At 36.8% G+C, this 15,383-nt stretch overlaps 2 protein-coding genes across 4 annotated transcripts; both read left to right on the top strand.

Moving 5' to 3' along the window:
- The first annotated feature begins 541 nt into the window (after window positions 1-541).
- Window positions 542-9,524, top strand: LOC132118296 (spermidine synthase-like). Of its 2 annotated transcripts, none has more exons than XM_059528040.1 (8): window positions 542-782; window positions 5,856-5,976; window positions 6,073-6,165; window positions 7,086-7,239; window positions 7,363-7,446; window positions 7,543-7,688; window positions 8,269-8,391; window positions 8,546-9,524. In XM_059528040.1, exons 1-8 carry the CDS (start codon window positions 652-654, stop codon window positions 8,609-8,611), a joined length of 918 nt encoding a protein of 305 aa, XP_059384023.1. In that variant the 5' UTR covers window positions 542-651; the 3' UTR covers window positions 8,612-9,524. The 2 variants fall into 2 exon arrangements, with proteins under 2 accessions (XP_059384023.1, XP_059384024.1); XM_059528041.1 differs by having other exon boundaries at window positions 545-782; window positions 8,478-9,524.
- Window positions 9,525-9,655: 131 nt separating this feature from the next.
- LOC132118297 (somatostatin-1B-like) lies at window positions 9,656-14,876 on the top strand. 2 transcript variants are annotated; one of them, XM_059528042.1, is made up of 3 exons: window positions 9,656-9,706; window positions 13,105-13,951; window positions 14,161-14,876. In XM_059528042.1, the coding sequence occupies exons 2-3, from the start codon at window positions 13,613-13,615 to the stop codon at window positions 14,392-14,394; spliced, it is 573 nt and encodes a 190-aa protein (XP_059384025.1). In that variant the 5' UTR covers window positions 9,656-9,706; window positions 13,105-13,612; the 3' UTR covers window positions 14,395-14,876. The 2 variants fall into 2 exon arrangements, with proteins under 2 accessions (XP_059384025.1, XP_059384026.1); XM_059528043.1 differs by lacking the exon at window positions 9,656-9,706 and having other exon boundaries at window positions 13,141-13,272; window positions 13,634-13,951.
- The last annotated feature ends 507 nt before the right edge of the window (window positions 14,877-15,383 follow it).

Consider the following 15,383-nt stretch of genomic DNA (forward strand, 5'->3'; position numbering starts at 1 on the left):
AAATGATAGGAAAACACGAGACAGGCTTGTGTGAGTGGTGTCAAGAAGAGGAGTCAGTGGAGCACATCATTATAAGATGTAGGAGGTATGAGGAACAGAGAGTGATAATGGAGAATAATTTGAGAGAATTAGGGGTTCAGGAATTAACATTAAAAGGATTGTTGAGCATAGGTGACAGAGCACAGGTTAGAATATTGTTAACTGTCTTAAGGGAAACGGGTTTGTTTAATAGAGTATGAGGCTAAACAGGGATATGGGAAAGTGTGTTGGGTAATGAATGACTGTGTTTAGGTGTTATAAATTCTTTTATTTTATTTTTTTTATGTGGAAACTAGATTGTAAGCCTATTTTCTGATTCACACTCCGGAGCAGAATGTGGCGGTAAATGCACCAAAAGCTGGTTGCCAACCGCCGTTAAAAACAAAGAAGAAGAAGAAGAAGAAATGCCCTATGGAAGTGCCCCGTTCTCGCTCATGTTGATGACGCCAGCCAGCTCCCATTGGTCGCCATTTGTTTCTTGGGCTCGGTTGCAGTGCAAAGAACGCCCAACGTGTCAGTCGGCGCTCAAGAAGGTCTCCAGTAACGCCTCGCAGTGGACCGGTTTGAGCAGACTACTGTAACCCACCGCTGCTTACATTTAAATCCCCGGCAATGGACAACATTAAAGACGGGTGGTTCACCGAAACATGCACACTGTGGCCTGGTCAAGCGATGAGTCTTCAAGTACAGGAGGTTCTGTATCATAAAAAATCGAATTTCCAGGATGTAATGGTTTTTAAAAGGTGAGTCGTGGTGCAAAGTGGCTTAAATTAACATGTTGGCTAACTTGTCGTGTTTTCTGGCAGCGCGTAAGTGAAGCTATCTGTCACAATTGATGGAGAGGAATGTGTTTTTCTCACTTTTCTCTGAGGTGTCCACTCAGAAAGCACGTTGGCTTATGGGTGTCTTGATGTGTGGGTGGCTGCGGCTAGAATGCTAACTGCATCGCCTGCTGTACTGTAACGTTAAGTCTGGCGTGGCACTGAAACTGTGAGATCGCACTGATTTTGTACTAGCCGTTTGTATAGACCCTTTGCAAACACGTGACCACGACCACGTGACGACGCCATGCTGGACGGCAAAATCACTGGACGCGCAGGCTGAGCAGTAGTAGACGAGCGGGAAATTTGAATAGTTTTAAACAGATTAAAATAGATAACGTTAACATTACCACTAAACTTCATGGCTTCTTCTATTGAAGAAGTTGTAGTGCCGTTATCGGTCGAGGTAGGGCATCTGGTAGGTGCTCACAAAGAGCGATATTTGGAGAAGTTGGAGATAGCAGGTTTGGATACAGACCCTTACCTTCTTCATCCCTCGGTTTTCACGGACCTCGTTAAATCGCCAAGTCTGCCTGACTTCGGCCCACACGATTTGTACCACTATGTGGTAAACGGGGTATCCCCATACACTGGTGCTGATCTCAAAGCTTTTAAAAGTCTGGATGCTTACCAGTTCTTCGTAGCTGGCTGGGTTACAGCTACGCGATGCTACGCTAACGGCGGGGGGAGGTACCTCATAATGGCAAAGGTAAGACATCGATCTATGGTTTATTTTGTATTATTACATGGCTTAGTTGAATTCTAATGTAGAATGCAGTCTGTTATTTCTTGATAAATATTTATATAACACGTAGCCTATGATTTTAGAGTACATGGTCGGCCGTGGCTTTTTAATGGATGCCTGGACGCATCCCAGCTCTGGGAAGTGCAGTCATTAATTATCGATCACACGTTAATCCATGCAGACAGTAAATCACGGTGTGTCTTTGATCCGTAGTAACCACATATAATTGTAACATCTAGACATCTTTTTATCTGTGATTATATTCGCAGTAGCCTATGTTAAGATTCTACCAGTTAATCACAGCAAAGTATTCACAATGTGCATTTATTGTGTTACTGCAGCATTAAACAATAACATCACAATAACATTCATGTAAAAATAATGTATCTATGCCACTTTCTGTATTTGTAGGTGCATCATAGCCAGTAAACCACGGAGTGTCTGTGATCAGTAGCCACACATAATTTTTACATCTAGCCATCATCTCATCTGTGATTATATTCGCTGTAGCCTATGTTGAGATTTGACTATCACAGTGATTAAGATGTATTCACAAGGGGCATTTATGGTGTCACTGCAGCAGTAAATAATAACATCACAATAACATTCATGTAAGAATAATGTATTTATGCCACTTTCTGTAATTGTAGGTGCATCACAGTCAGTCACTGTCTGAAACCCAACTACAACCATGGGTATCTTTGAAGAAGGATGGGACAGTCTTGTGCGGCCACTGTACATGTAAAGCGGGCCTGGGAGAGGTGTGCTCCCACGTGACAGCTCTGCTATACGCAATAGACTCTGCTGTTAAACATCTGGAAGACAAAAGCTGCACTGATGGGCCCAGACAGTGGGGACTTCCTCCTTTGAAAGCGGGCAAGGCTTTGTACGAAGAGGGATCAGGAATTGATTTCTCACATCCTGCCAAAAAGCGTTGTGGTGTAAACAACCAAAGCCATTCAGGTTGTCCATCTGTGAAAAAAGTGAGTGTGTCTGCAGCAGCTATAGAACAATTCTACAAGGCTCTGGATAATGCAACTCCAAACCCTTCAGAGAAGAGTGGTATCCTACGCATATTGCCACACTACTGTAAACAGTTTCAACCAAAAGTGGTGTCTCTGGGTCTACCACAGCCCCTGACTGAGTTATACAGTGCTCAGAACCGGAAGCTGTCTGCCTCGGACCTTGAGAAAAAATGTGATGCGGTATTCAATGATATGGAAGTCACACCAGAGCAGGTATAGTCATCCCTCTTAATCTCATATGACTAAAATGTGCTTTAAGGTGTCATGTCATTAATTTCATCTTCTATAATTTACAATGTTGTAGGCAGTAAAAGTTGAGGAAGAGACACGACAACAGGGAAAGTCAAGGCTATGGTTTGACATGAGGGCTGGTAGGGTGACAGCATCTAGGTTCAAGTCAGCTGCAAGGACAGACCCTACAAATCCTTCCAAATCCCTAATTAGGCAGATCTGTTACCCTGACCTATGCAGATTTTCAACAGTTGCAACCAGGCATGTGTGACATAATGACATAAACATACAGTTACTGTTTTTAATTTCACCATAGTGTAAGTGAGTAAAGAAATTAGATGTTCTTTGAACTTATGTTTCAACTATGGAAATGTATGCAATACATGTTGTGTTCTAATGTAGAGGGCCCCTGCTCACAAAAACATCAAAGAAACAAAAACAAGACAAAGAAATGCATTTATCATTGGAATATTTATTATAGTCAGTATTACAAATTATCAACATTAAATTACAAACATGATGACAGATTACATCCCTCAATCTCTTTGAGTGCCCTTATCTATTTTTAATCCCAGGTGTATGGTGTAGGTCCTTTGCCTATTTATTCCTAATGTTCCTTTTAAATGGTTCCTGTTATATTTAATTTACACCTTTTTAAACTACTCTGTGATATCTGTGATAGAATATGATACAAGAGAATATTATGTGCTATTAAGATTAGGCCAATTTTGGGTACTGACATCTATAGTACTTATAGTTCTTAGGGAAATGAGAGAACAAATCCAATGAAAAGGACACCCAAAGAGCTACGATGACTTAAAGGAATAGTTCACTTTAAAATGAAAATTCTGTCATCATATACTCACTCTCATGTTGTTTCAAACCTGCATGAATTTCTTTCTTCTGCTGAACAGAAAGGAAGATATTTAGAAGATTATCAGTAACCAGACAGTTTTTGGATCCCATTGACTTCCATAGTATATTTTTTTCTACTATGGAAGTCAATGGGACCCAGAAACTGTCTGGTTACTGACATTCTTCTAAATATCTTCCTTTCTGTTCAGCAGAAGAAAGAAATTCATACAGGATTGAAACAATATGAGGGTGAGTATATGAAAATTATCATTTTAAAGTGAACTATTCCTTTAATAACATTATTTTTCTCATTTTCAGATGGGGATGTGAACATGAACAAAAAGCCAGAGAGACATATGAGGCTTACGCTGCACAACATCATCAGGACCTAAGTGTTCGTGATGCCGGTCTCCATATTGATACCTCCCGTCCCTACCTTGGAGCATCTCCAGATGCCTTGCTGTCCTGCTCCTGCTGTGGCGATGGTATTTTGGAAATCAAATGCCCACACTGTGCCAAAGACACCGGAGTCCTCAGTGCCACTGAAAAGAAACATTTCTGCATTGAGAACACAGATGGTACACATGCACTTAACAGAGATCATCAATACCACTACCAGGTGCAAGCCCAGTTGTTTGTGACGAAGCGGAAGTTTTGTGACTTCATGGTGTGGTCTACATCCGATTTTTTTATACAGAGAATTTTGCCTGATGCTGACTTTTTTACAGAAGCAGTGCAGAATGTTGAGGCCTTCTATAGGTCAGCCATTTTATCTGAGTTATTGGCCAAGACATATACATGCCCAGATAGACTGCTGTCAGACAAAACACAGTCCACAGACTCATGAAGTGAATTACTAGAATTGTTGGGTCTTTGTAAATTATAGTGTGGTCTAGACCTACTCCATTTGTAATGTTTTTCTTTTAATTTCTTATGATGTGATACTATAAATAAAATGTAATTGAATTATTAGTAAGATTTGCCAGTGTGTAATTCTACATACATTTAATATCCTTTTATAAAGTACAACAGCATAGTCAAAAGTTTGAGGGCTGGTTTATTTTACAAAAACATCTTTCAACACGTTTATAAAAGCCAACCTAAATTACATTAATAATGACATTAAGCTAACGTTAGCTACCTTTGTGAATGGGTAGCAGTAACGTTAACGTTAGACTGCACAGCCCTATCACACTAGCTGGCACTTGCTCATTACATAGCTAACTTAGGTTACTCATGTTACAAATGACAATTTGACTGGGTCTCCATCTGGACAAGGATGGCGATATGGTATTACACAAATTAAGTAAACGTAACTGGGAAATACATGAACCTTACCTTGTAAAAAATGCTCGCTGCAAATCCTGGAGTACTTGGAGGGCTGCCAGTCCTTTCGGCTGATAGCAGCAACCCATCGCTGCCTTCTCTCCCCATCAAATGGTATTCGATAAAAAGATATATTGGCTTTACCCTGTCTATTAGCACAGCCCACGGCACAACACGAAATAACCATTTTACAACTAGAACTAACTCAAACACGAACTCATTTGGCTTGCCGTCCGTCTACAGAATAGCTCTTCCGCCGTCCGTCATGGCGTTCAGAATTCGCGCGAGTAGAGCGTGACGTCACGTGCAAAGGGTCTATAATACGTAAAACAACACACTGCACCGATTCTGACATGTCCGATCATTAAAAAAATAGAAACAATTTCTCTATTTCCACCCATAATTGTGTGGTACATTAGAAAACGAAAACATTTATTTGACAACGTTTTCAAGGCTTTATCAGCTATTTAAACACTCGTTCATGCTTTTCTGGTGATCAGCACACTCGACTCTGCCTCAAGACAATAGATTGCAACTGGACCCATTCATACAGTGGGAAATGCAAATCTAGATTTGCTTTCATTATCTATGCCCTGGAAATCAATAAAATGAAGTATTTGCACATGTAGGGGGTTGACCATTTGGACATGTGATGAGAGATCAGAGCTGTCAGCTGCCATCTCAAATCACATGTGCATGGTTGCAATGCTTAGTCCAATGCTTCAATTGGATCTTTGCTTTGTCCCCACATGTTTGTTCTACATTTTATTGCTTAATGTAAGAAAATGATCATTGTTGCTTCTCTTCTTGCAGTAAAACTTATGGAAATGTGCTGGTTTTGGATGGAGTCATCCAATGCACAGAACGAGATGAATTTTCTTATCAAGAAATGATAGCCAATCTACCTCTTTGCAGCCACCCTTGCCCAAAGAAGGTATGTGGAATCATTTTTGTTCTTCAAATAAATGTGATTTGGAAAAATTGAAGCTGTTTGGGGTTTTGTTAAGATGTTCCCCATTCCTTTCGTCAGGTTCTCATCATTGGTGGAGGAGACGGCGGTGTCCTGAGGGAGGTTGTCAAGCATCCGCTGGTGGAGTCTGTTGTTCAGTGTGAAATTGATGAGGTTTGTATTCAGTTAAACCTGAATGTATGCTTATAGTCAAAAGGTTTTGGTTAGTAAGGTTAGTTAAAGTTAATGATTTAATACTTTTATTTAACAAGAATTAAATTTATCAAAAATGTCAGTAAATGCATTTATAATGTTAAAAAAGATTTGTATTTCAAGAAAGATGTTGATGAACTTTCTATCTATCAAAGAATTCTAAAATGTGTCACGGTTTCCACAATTTAAGAAGCACAACTGTTTTCAACACTGATAATAAGAAAAGATTCTAAAGCACTAAATCAGCACAATGGAAATGATTTATGATTGATCATGAGACATCTTTTTTTTTTTTTTACTGTATTTTGATCAGATAAATGCAGCCTCGTGCATCATTGAGCATCATTCTTTCACAAACAAAAAAATAATCTTAATATGATTTATGAAAGGATCATGTGACACTGAAGACTGGAGTAATCACAGGAATAAATTACATTTTAAAATATTAAAATAGAAAACAGTTATTTTTAATTCAAATACAATATTGCTGTTTTTACTGTTTTTTTTTTTTTTGTTTTTTTTAATCAAATAACCCCTTCGTGACTAAGTCATTTCTAAACATGAATGAATCTTGCTTCAAAGGATGTAGAGAATAGTTTAGCATCTACCATCTACAGGTTTTTAAAACCTTCTTAAGACTCATCATTTGTTTTCTCTGATCTGCTTTCTCCTTTTAAATTCATCCATTTTAATGCTTTTTTTTAAACATTTGTGTCAGTCAAGCCTTGTCAAGTTAACACTTGATGTATGAAACATGTATGAAGGTTTCAGAAACTCCCTCTGGAAATTAATTTTGTAGCATATCTAAAGGTTTTGCCATTTTCTTCAAACTATTTCATGCTTTAACATGCTGATTAATTTCATGGATTGTTTTCCCACAGGATGTAATAAATGTCTCCAAGAAGTACCTCCCTGGAATGGCAAAAGGCTTCTTCAGCCCCAAACTTACGCTGCATGTAGGTGATGGCTTTGAATTTATGAAAAGGAATCAGGATGCCTTTGATGTCATCATCACAGACTCCTCAGACCCTGTCGGTATGCAGCCCAATGTGTAGCGTTAAAGTTTCTTCTTTGCATTGGTAAATAATGATGTAGCCACTGACTCTCAGACAAAACATGGTGTTCATTACAGACTGATCTCATTTCTTCCTGTCACAGGTCCGGCTGAAAGCTTGTTCAAAGAGTCTTACTATCAGCTCATGAAAACAGCACTTTGTGAGGGAGGAATTCTCTGTTGTCAAGGTTGACATAACTGCAAATCTACAAAAAAGCTCTAAGATGAAAAATATTAATGAAATGCATTTGACAAGTTTGTGATTTTTGCTTGTAATTTCATAGGAGAGTGTCAGTGGTTGCATCTGGACCTAATCAAAGAAATGCAGACCTTCTGTAAGACCCTCTTTCCTGTAGTAGACTATGCATACTGCACCATTCCAACATACCCAAGTGGACAAATCGGCTTCATGCTTTGCAGTAAAAATCCGGTATGGTTTTTCTCATTAGCTTTTAATAAAGCTGCTTTTGTTTGAATAGATTTACGATTCCTTATATATAGACGTTGTTTATACACTACAGTTCAAAAGTTTGTAATCAAGATTTTTTTTATTTTAATACTTTTAAAATTAATACTTTTATTCAGCAAGGATGCCAAATTAATCATCGTGAAGACAATTATAATATTGCAAAAGAAAAAAAAGGTGTCACAGTTTCTTAAAAAAAATATTAAGCAGAACAACTGGTTTTAACGTTGACTATAATGTTTCTATGAGCAAAAGGATTTCTGAAGGTCAACGTGGCACTAAAGACAGGAGTAATGGCTGCTTAAATTACAGATTTGCCGTAACAGGAATAAATGACCAAACAGTATATGAAATAGAAAGTTATTTTATATTGTATTTTTGATCAAACAAAAAAATAAAAGCTCTAACAAAGATCAAACAAAAGAGACATCTTTCAAAAAAACTTACCAACTGCAAACTTTTGAACGAAAGTCTAAAGTTCTAAAACAATATTGATAATGCTAATAATTTTATCAGTTACTAATTTGTTTTTTTTTTATTGCAGAAAATAAATTTCCGTGAGCCAGTACGAGAACTGCCAAGAGATGAGATCGAGAGCATGAACCTGAAATATTACAATCCTGATATCCACCGCGCGGCGTTCATCCTCCCAGAATTTGCCAGAAAGGTGAGAAGCAGCCTATTGTTTTCTATTTTGTTCTCTTTACTTTGCATTTCTAGGGAATTAACCATTTTTACCTACTGTTTACACAGGTACTAAGTGAAGCCTAAATGGCTTCATGGGTGCCATCTTGTCAACTCGCTGCCTTCTGTGAAAGCAGAACAAAACCCTGACCACAGCTGCAGTAACTCCAACACCGCATCCCTCTCTATCAATGGACTGCTAATGGACAAGTGCAAATGCCTTCTGTGGGGAAATTCTGTTTGTCTGTCCAGTCCAGCATGTTCTGTGACAGATTCCAGTCTTTCTCTTACTCGTGTTGAGTATGAAAAAAAAAAAAAAAGAGTGCAACGTTCCACTACAACTGTCTTATTTTCCATGATTTAAATAAGCATGCAGGTGTTTTAAATGAACTGCATATCCTCTCTATAAACCCTTTCAAAGACTTGAGGTCAGTATAACAGTAGATTTTCTCATCATGCTGTATTAAGGTTTCATATTACGGATCACTTTATCATCAGTACACTACTGTCAAACCTAAACCGATTTAGTATTGCTATAATTTCTAAGACTACTACTCTGAAGTCTGTACAGAAGATGCTTAACGTAACTAGCAAAACTGGAAGCTATTTTCTGCGGTTAAGATGATCTAACATTTAAATGGGTTGTGTTTTCCTTCTTCCTCTGTTAAGGTGACTTGTGTGCTCTGGCTATCCTGAACAAGTCTGATTACATGTGAATTATTATTATTATTATTTTTGTAGAGCAAATAGTGTTTGGTATGCAGCCTTTTTGAGTGATATGCTATAGTGTATTTCAAACATGCTTATGGTCAATGGACTGTATGATGGAACGATTTTGCGGTGTCTTTTAACATTAGAATTACTGGAAGTCTCAAACATTGAGACTGTCTTAATATTGAATATAATCATGGAGGTATACTTTGACAAAATAAATGTATTTGATGGTTAGCTAAAGATCTTTTAAGGATAGCTGCATAGGAAAAACTATTGTACTCTTGTCAAGTTTAACTGTATAAAAGAGGGTTTATTTGTCATTTTACCATTTAATGTTCATGATTTACATTTAATTTTACCTATTTCATAAATTGTTTTGAAATAAAAATTATGGAACCACGATTTTTTTAATCCTCTTGTCAAATTTAGCTACGTGTAATGAAATGTTTGATGGTAAAGTGCCGTTCTATGCACTGGAGGGCGCCATTGTTACTAAATTCGGCCTACAAACATCCTGGCATTATTGGACTGCAATGATGTGTGGGATATGTTTGCGAAAAAGAGTATCAGGAGTCACTTTAGAGGTAAATATCTGTGCTATCAACAGTGCTATTTTTTGTTTGTTTGTTGTATTGTAAATGTAGCAAAAATGTCCATTTCAATGTTGCTTCAGTAGTTGCTCCGATTCTTTTGAGCCTTCACCGTTTACATTCGCCTTTCCGTTAAAATAAGTATAAAAATTGCAAGTTATGTCGACTATATATACTTTAGATAAGTGGAGATACTTTACATTACAGTGTTTATTAATTATTGCACATGCTAACATCACAAAACTGTTTTTCCGTTGTCACTATGTTTTGGATTATGTCTATTTTGTCATTTACTGGACCAGCCTGAGTATTGGCGTTTCTCATAAATTAATAATGGACATGAAGCAGTGTCAGTATAATTGAGATACTGTTTTAGTTTTGAATAAGTTTACAAAAAAAAAATATATATATATATATATATTTTTTTTTTTGTAGGTTATATATATATATATATATATATATAAAATTTGAGTTACATTTGTAGTAAATTATGTTTTTGTCATTTTTATTAATTGTTTTTATGTACATAGATTTTAGTCAGGTTATTTTCGTTTTAGTTTTTATAATATCTAATTACTAAATATCTAATCGTTAGATTGCATTATAAAATAGGCTACTTGTAATCAGACTACAGTTAATTGATTACGTGATTACATATCACATAATTTAATAATTCTGCCTAATTCCTCTTTTTTTATCTTTTAAAGGTTTCGGTCTAAAATGACCTACAGATGACATGAAGGTAAACAAATGAAATATATATTATAGTAATTTAAAAATTATTAAAATATTTACATATTATTTAATTAATTATTATCATTAAACTCCCAAACCCCCTGCCGTTCCTTCACAAACCCATGTTTGGGAAACCTCTTTGTAATGTAATGTTTAATGCATGTTACTAATATTGAATGAAATATATTTAGGCTACTTTCTCTCTGTACTTTTGTATCTATAAGGTACAAGATTATCCTATTTAAATCAGTGTGATAAACAAGTTAGGTCAAAAATAATCTATAAGTAATCCAAAAGTAGTCTGATTAGATTACCTAAAATGTGTAATATAATGGATTAAGTTACTACAATTTTTTAATGGAACTTGGAATCAGTTATGGATCACAGTTTGTATTTTATTTATTCACGTTTATTTTAGTTCAAGTAGCAAAATCTTTAGTTACCCTGATATGAAGTCATCAAAACTCCTGCTGAGACAACAGGAGAATGTGGATTTGCATTTTACTCTGACGCCAGATATGTTTGACGTCGGTTGGGAAGTGAACGTTAGATGTGTTTGGCACTGGTCAATTGGCATGAATTCTTCAAACGCACTTTATCATGATTCGGCTGGGGGCAGCTCATCTCAACGCTGTGTTAATATCTACAGAGCCCGGGGCCCTGAAGTCTATCTGTATCTGTCTGCTGTGAAAAATGTGCTAAAGCTTGACTATTAGGGCTCCAAGCCACGTGAACTCAGTCGGGGTGTGTGTGTGCATATCCAAAGAGGTGTGTGGGTGCCAGAGAAGCTGACCGGAATGAGAACATGACAGGAGCCCATGACCAAGATATGTTTTACTATCACTGCCCAACTGGTCTTGTTTAATTAAACACACACTTAGACTACTTATGCACACTGCACAGCACTTTGAATATAGTGCTATCTGCACAAAAAATTAATTGAAACACTTAAAGTCATAATGAAATTCAAATTTAAAATTTTGTTTTATGGAATATTGCAGTTTTAATTATAAATGATTTATCTGTGCACAACTTTTTTGTAGTTTTTAATTCATGTGCCTTTAAATTTTTAATTAAAAACATTAACATTCCCTCTCTTCATGTGTACTGGTGAGAGGGTGGGACAATAATCCCTTTATCATCCAGTCACTTACATATTTGACCCTGGACCACAAAACTAGTCATATAAGGGTCATTTGTTTTTTAGAAATTGAGATATATACATCATCTGAAAGCTGAATAAATAAGCTTTCCATTGATGTAATGTTTGTTAGGGCAATATTTGGCTGAGATACAACTATTTGAAAATCTGGAATCTGAGGGTATTGAGAATATCGCCTTTAAAGTTGTCCAAATTAAGTCTTTAGCAGTGCATGTTACTAATAAAAAATTACGTTTTCATATATTTATGGTAGGATATTTACAAAATATCTTCATGGAACATGATCATTACTTAATATTATAATACATTTTGGCATAAAAGAAAAATCTATAATTTTGACCCATACAATGTATTGGCTATTTCTACAAATATACCCATGCTACTTATGACTGGTTTTGTGGTCCAGGATCACATATGATCACAGCAGTTAGTATATCAAAATGCTTGATTCCTGATGGACAAATCAAGATCAGAATTTCTGTTTCATGTTCATTTTAACAATCAAAAACATACCTTATGCTATTCCTCTTATGCTCATGTTATAAGGCTCTAGTTAGAAAAACATGTCAGGTACAACTACAGTTGATTTTAAATAATCACTGGATACAGTGAGGCACTTGGATGGGGCCAATTTTAGTGGGGTTTAAAGGCAGAAATGTAAAGCTTATAATTTCATAAAAACATTTATTAATTCCACTGTTCAAACCATTTTATTATTAACTAATGTATTATTTGAGCTCTGAAGTTGTTTAAATAATCATTTTACAATCATTTAAATTGTTCTGTTGTCATTATGTTATCAAATTAGATATAACTACACACACAAATGGTCAGTAAGTGATTTTTTTCACTATATTTAACTATATTAAAGCACATAGTATTTACATAATGTGGCTAAGCTATTGAAATAGTTGCCCTCCCCCCATTCACTTCAATTGATATCTGATTAAACCCAGATTTTTTGCTTTAAATAAAAAATAATAATTTTAATTACAATTAATATTATCTATCCATTGTTGTCAATTAAGGCAACTACCTTGTACTGAACCCTGGAATATTTCTTTAAAGCTTTTTTTTATTATTATTTGTTCAACAGTTATTAGTCTGTTATGCTCCCCAAAAAACGACTTGTTTTTCTTTTTGTGTTTGTGTACCGAGTCCGAGACTTGTCATTTGCACTTACATATTGTTGCTCTTTTGTTAGTTTTGATTGCTTCTGTTGTCCAAAGTCGCTTTGGATAAAACCGTCTGCTAAATGACTAAATGTAATGTTTACAGACTAATGAAAAGGAATCTATACCTCAAGAGACCATTTTCCATGAAAACTAACTAATCTTTATATTTCAGTTGCTATTTTCTATTAGATTTGCTGCTGTAGTATTGACTCGATCATAATCTCGTTTGCCTTTTGTGCTATTGTTTGTCTCACTTGATATTCTTCCTTGGTAAAATCTGCAGTTACATTTTCATAAAAGACTTCATTTCTGTTATTCAGCCTGTTTTCATCTAATGATCAAAAGCATCTTCTTTCTCCATAAAGACGGTTTTCTCAGCTGTTCAAGGTGCCAGACGGTTCGATGGCAATCTGAAGGAGAAGGAGGAGGAGTTGTGCTCAATTACACTTTGGAATGAGAGCAGATTGCCACTGTACACAACAAAACGGGTTAGTTTGATTTCCTTGTGTTGATAGCACAATGCAGCTCTGAGTGAGAACGGCGTGTAACTAATTACAGCGTATGTCTGACCGCCGTACTTCCTAAAACATGATTCGCTGCCTGCATGTCATTTGGCTCTACAGAAATGTAAATCATAATTAGCATAAAAAATGAGCGGCCCACAGAACTTTTCAGAAACACGTTATCGGTAGCTCCGTCATCATCAGTGTTTTTTCTCCTCACATCCGTTTGAACTGAAATCACGACCATTTTTAGAGCTATGACGTGAGCGTCGTGGCGCAGTCCTCCTCACCCGCACGTCTGGTTTGTTGGGTGGTTAACTACTCAATGCTTTTGTTAGTTCCTAAGCCACCCACTCCCCCACCCTCTCCCCTCCATCCTCCAACCGCTGCGTCAGTAGGGGACTGGAACGAGAGGTATATAAGGACCCTGCCACCTGAAGCTCTCAAAACCCAAGATCTCTCTAGCTTTACTCTGCACCAGGAACTACAAGGAATTCGAAGTTCCTGCTTCACTTCTCTTACCGACCTTTCTGCACACTTTAACTTCAACTATTTTGTCAGTATGCAGCTTTTGTCCAGCTTAGTGTCTCTTTTGCTGGTGCTGTATAGTGTCAGAGCAGCAGCTGTGCTTCCATTGGAGGAGAGGAACCTGGCACAAAGTAGGGTGAGTGACTGTAAATGTGCTTCCTGTTATAGCTTTTATGGATTTCCCAAGCAGGTGTTTGTATTTTAGACACATGTTGATGTTTAGCGACCGAAAGAGACCATTCTGGGATCATTTTAGTATAGCAGACATATTATTATTATTATTATGAATAGTTGAAGCCTTTAAAATCTTGCATTCTAATTCAAGTCCAGTTGCTTTCTCTTCAGGAACTGAGCAAAGAGCGCAAGGAGCTGATCCTGAAGCTGATCTCTGGGCTGCTGGATGGAGCAGACAACAGCGTTCTGGCTGGGGAGATAGCGCCTGTCCCCTTGGATGTGGAGGAGCCCCTGGAGTCCCGTCTGGAAGAACGGGCCGTCTACAATCGGTTATCACAGCTGCCGCAGCGTGACCGCAAAGCCCCCTGCAAAAACTTCTTCTGGAAGACCTTCACATCGTGTTAACGGCGCCAGTCCTGCAACGATGCCGCGATCCCACCTGATACCTGACATGAACTGTGTAGACCTCCACTGTACATACACATCTCTGTGGACTTACTCTGACACAGTCTGTTTGTTAAAGACATTGATGATTATATTTATTTATTTATTGCTCGATTAAGCTCTTTATGGACCTTTGTTTTTGTTTTTCAGCATTAAAAGAAAAAAAAAGAATAAAGGATGGTTCAGAGAGTTGCTTTTTTGATAAAAGATGTCTCATTTACTGTGGTCAAACATCAAATTAATGTTAAACTGACTGATGAATAAATATATAATTGATCACAGAGCTAGATGCATTACGGATGATGTAATAGTGCTACATATAAACGTTTTCCCTGAAGAACAAATCATAAATCGTATAGGCTGTTTGTTACCAGCTCATCTGAATTGCTTTTTCACAAGCTGTTGTTGTTTGACTCTTAATACACCAGATGAATTGATTGACAGTTTGTGTGGTGGCAATTTTTCTTGTCAATGAATTATAAGTGATTGCAGTTGATGGGAGGGTGTGCTTGAGGTCATTTTTCTAAACTAAACCCTTGTCTAATAATTATTTGCTGGTAAATTTGAGGCATTACTTACACATTTATTTTGGTTTGCCCTTTTTGTTTAACAAGTTTAGACACATTGGAAGGGAAAAAATAGTTATGCAAAATAGAGACCATATTTTGAACACTCTAGTTCTTCAAGTACATCACGTATTTGTCCTGTCTTGATGGCACTTGTGTTTGTCGACACTAACAACCTAGCTTTAACAGAAAACATGTAAAATCAATGTAGATTTAATATTTAGATGTAAACACATGCAGTAGGCCATCAGTCTACTTTAATTATTTGTCCTCTAAATGTAGGCATACATGGTTATTCAAACTGTGTCTGCATAAGTACTGAGTTACTTGCGTCAGTGCATCATTGCTTTTGAATGTGAAAGTAGCTGACGTCATGAATATATA

Source organism: Carassius carassius, chromosome 37 (assembly GCF_963082965.1).
Source record: "Carassius carassius chromosome 37, fCarCar2.1, whole genome shotgun sequence".
NCBI lineage: Eukaryota > Metazoa > Chordata > Actinopteri > Cypriniformes > Cyprinidae > Carassius > Carassius carassius.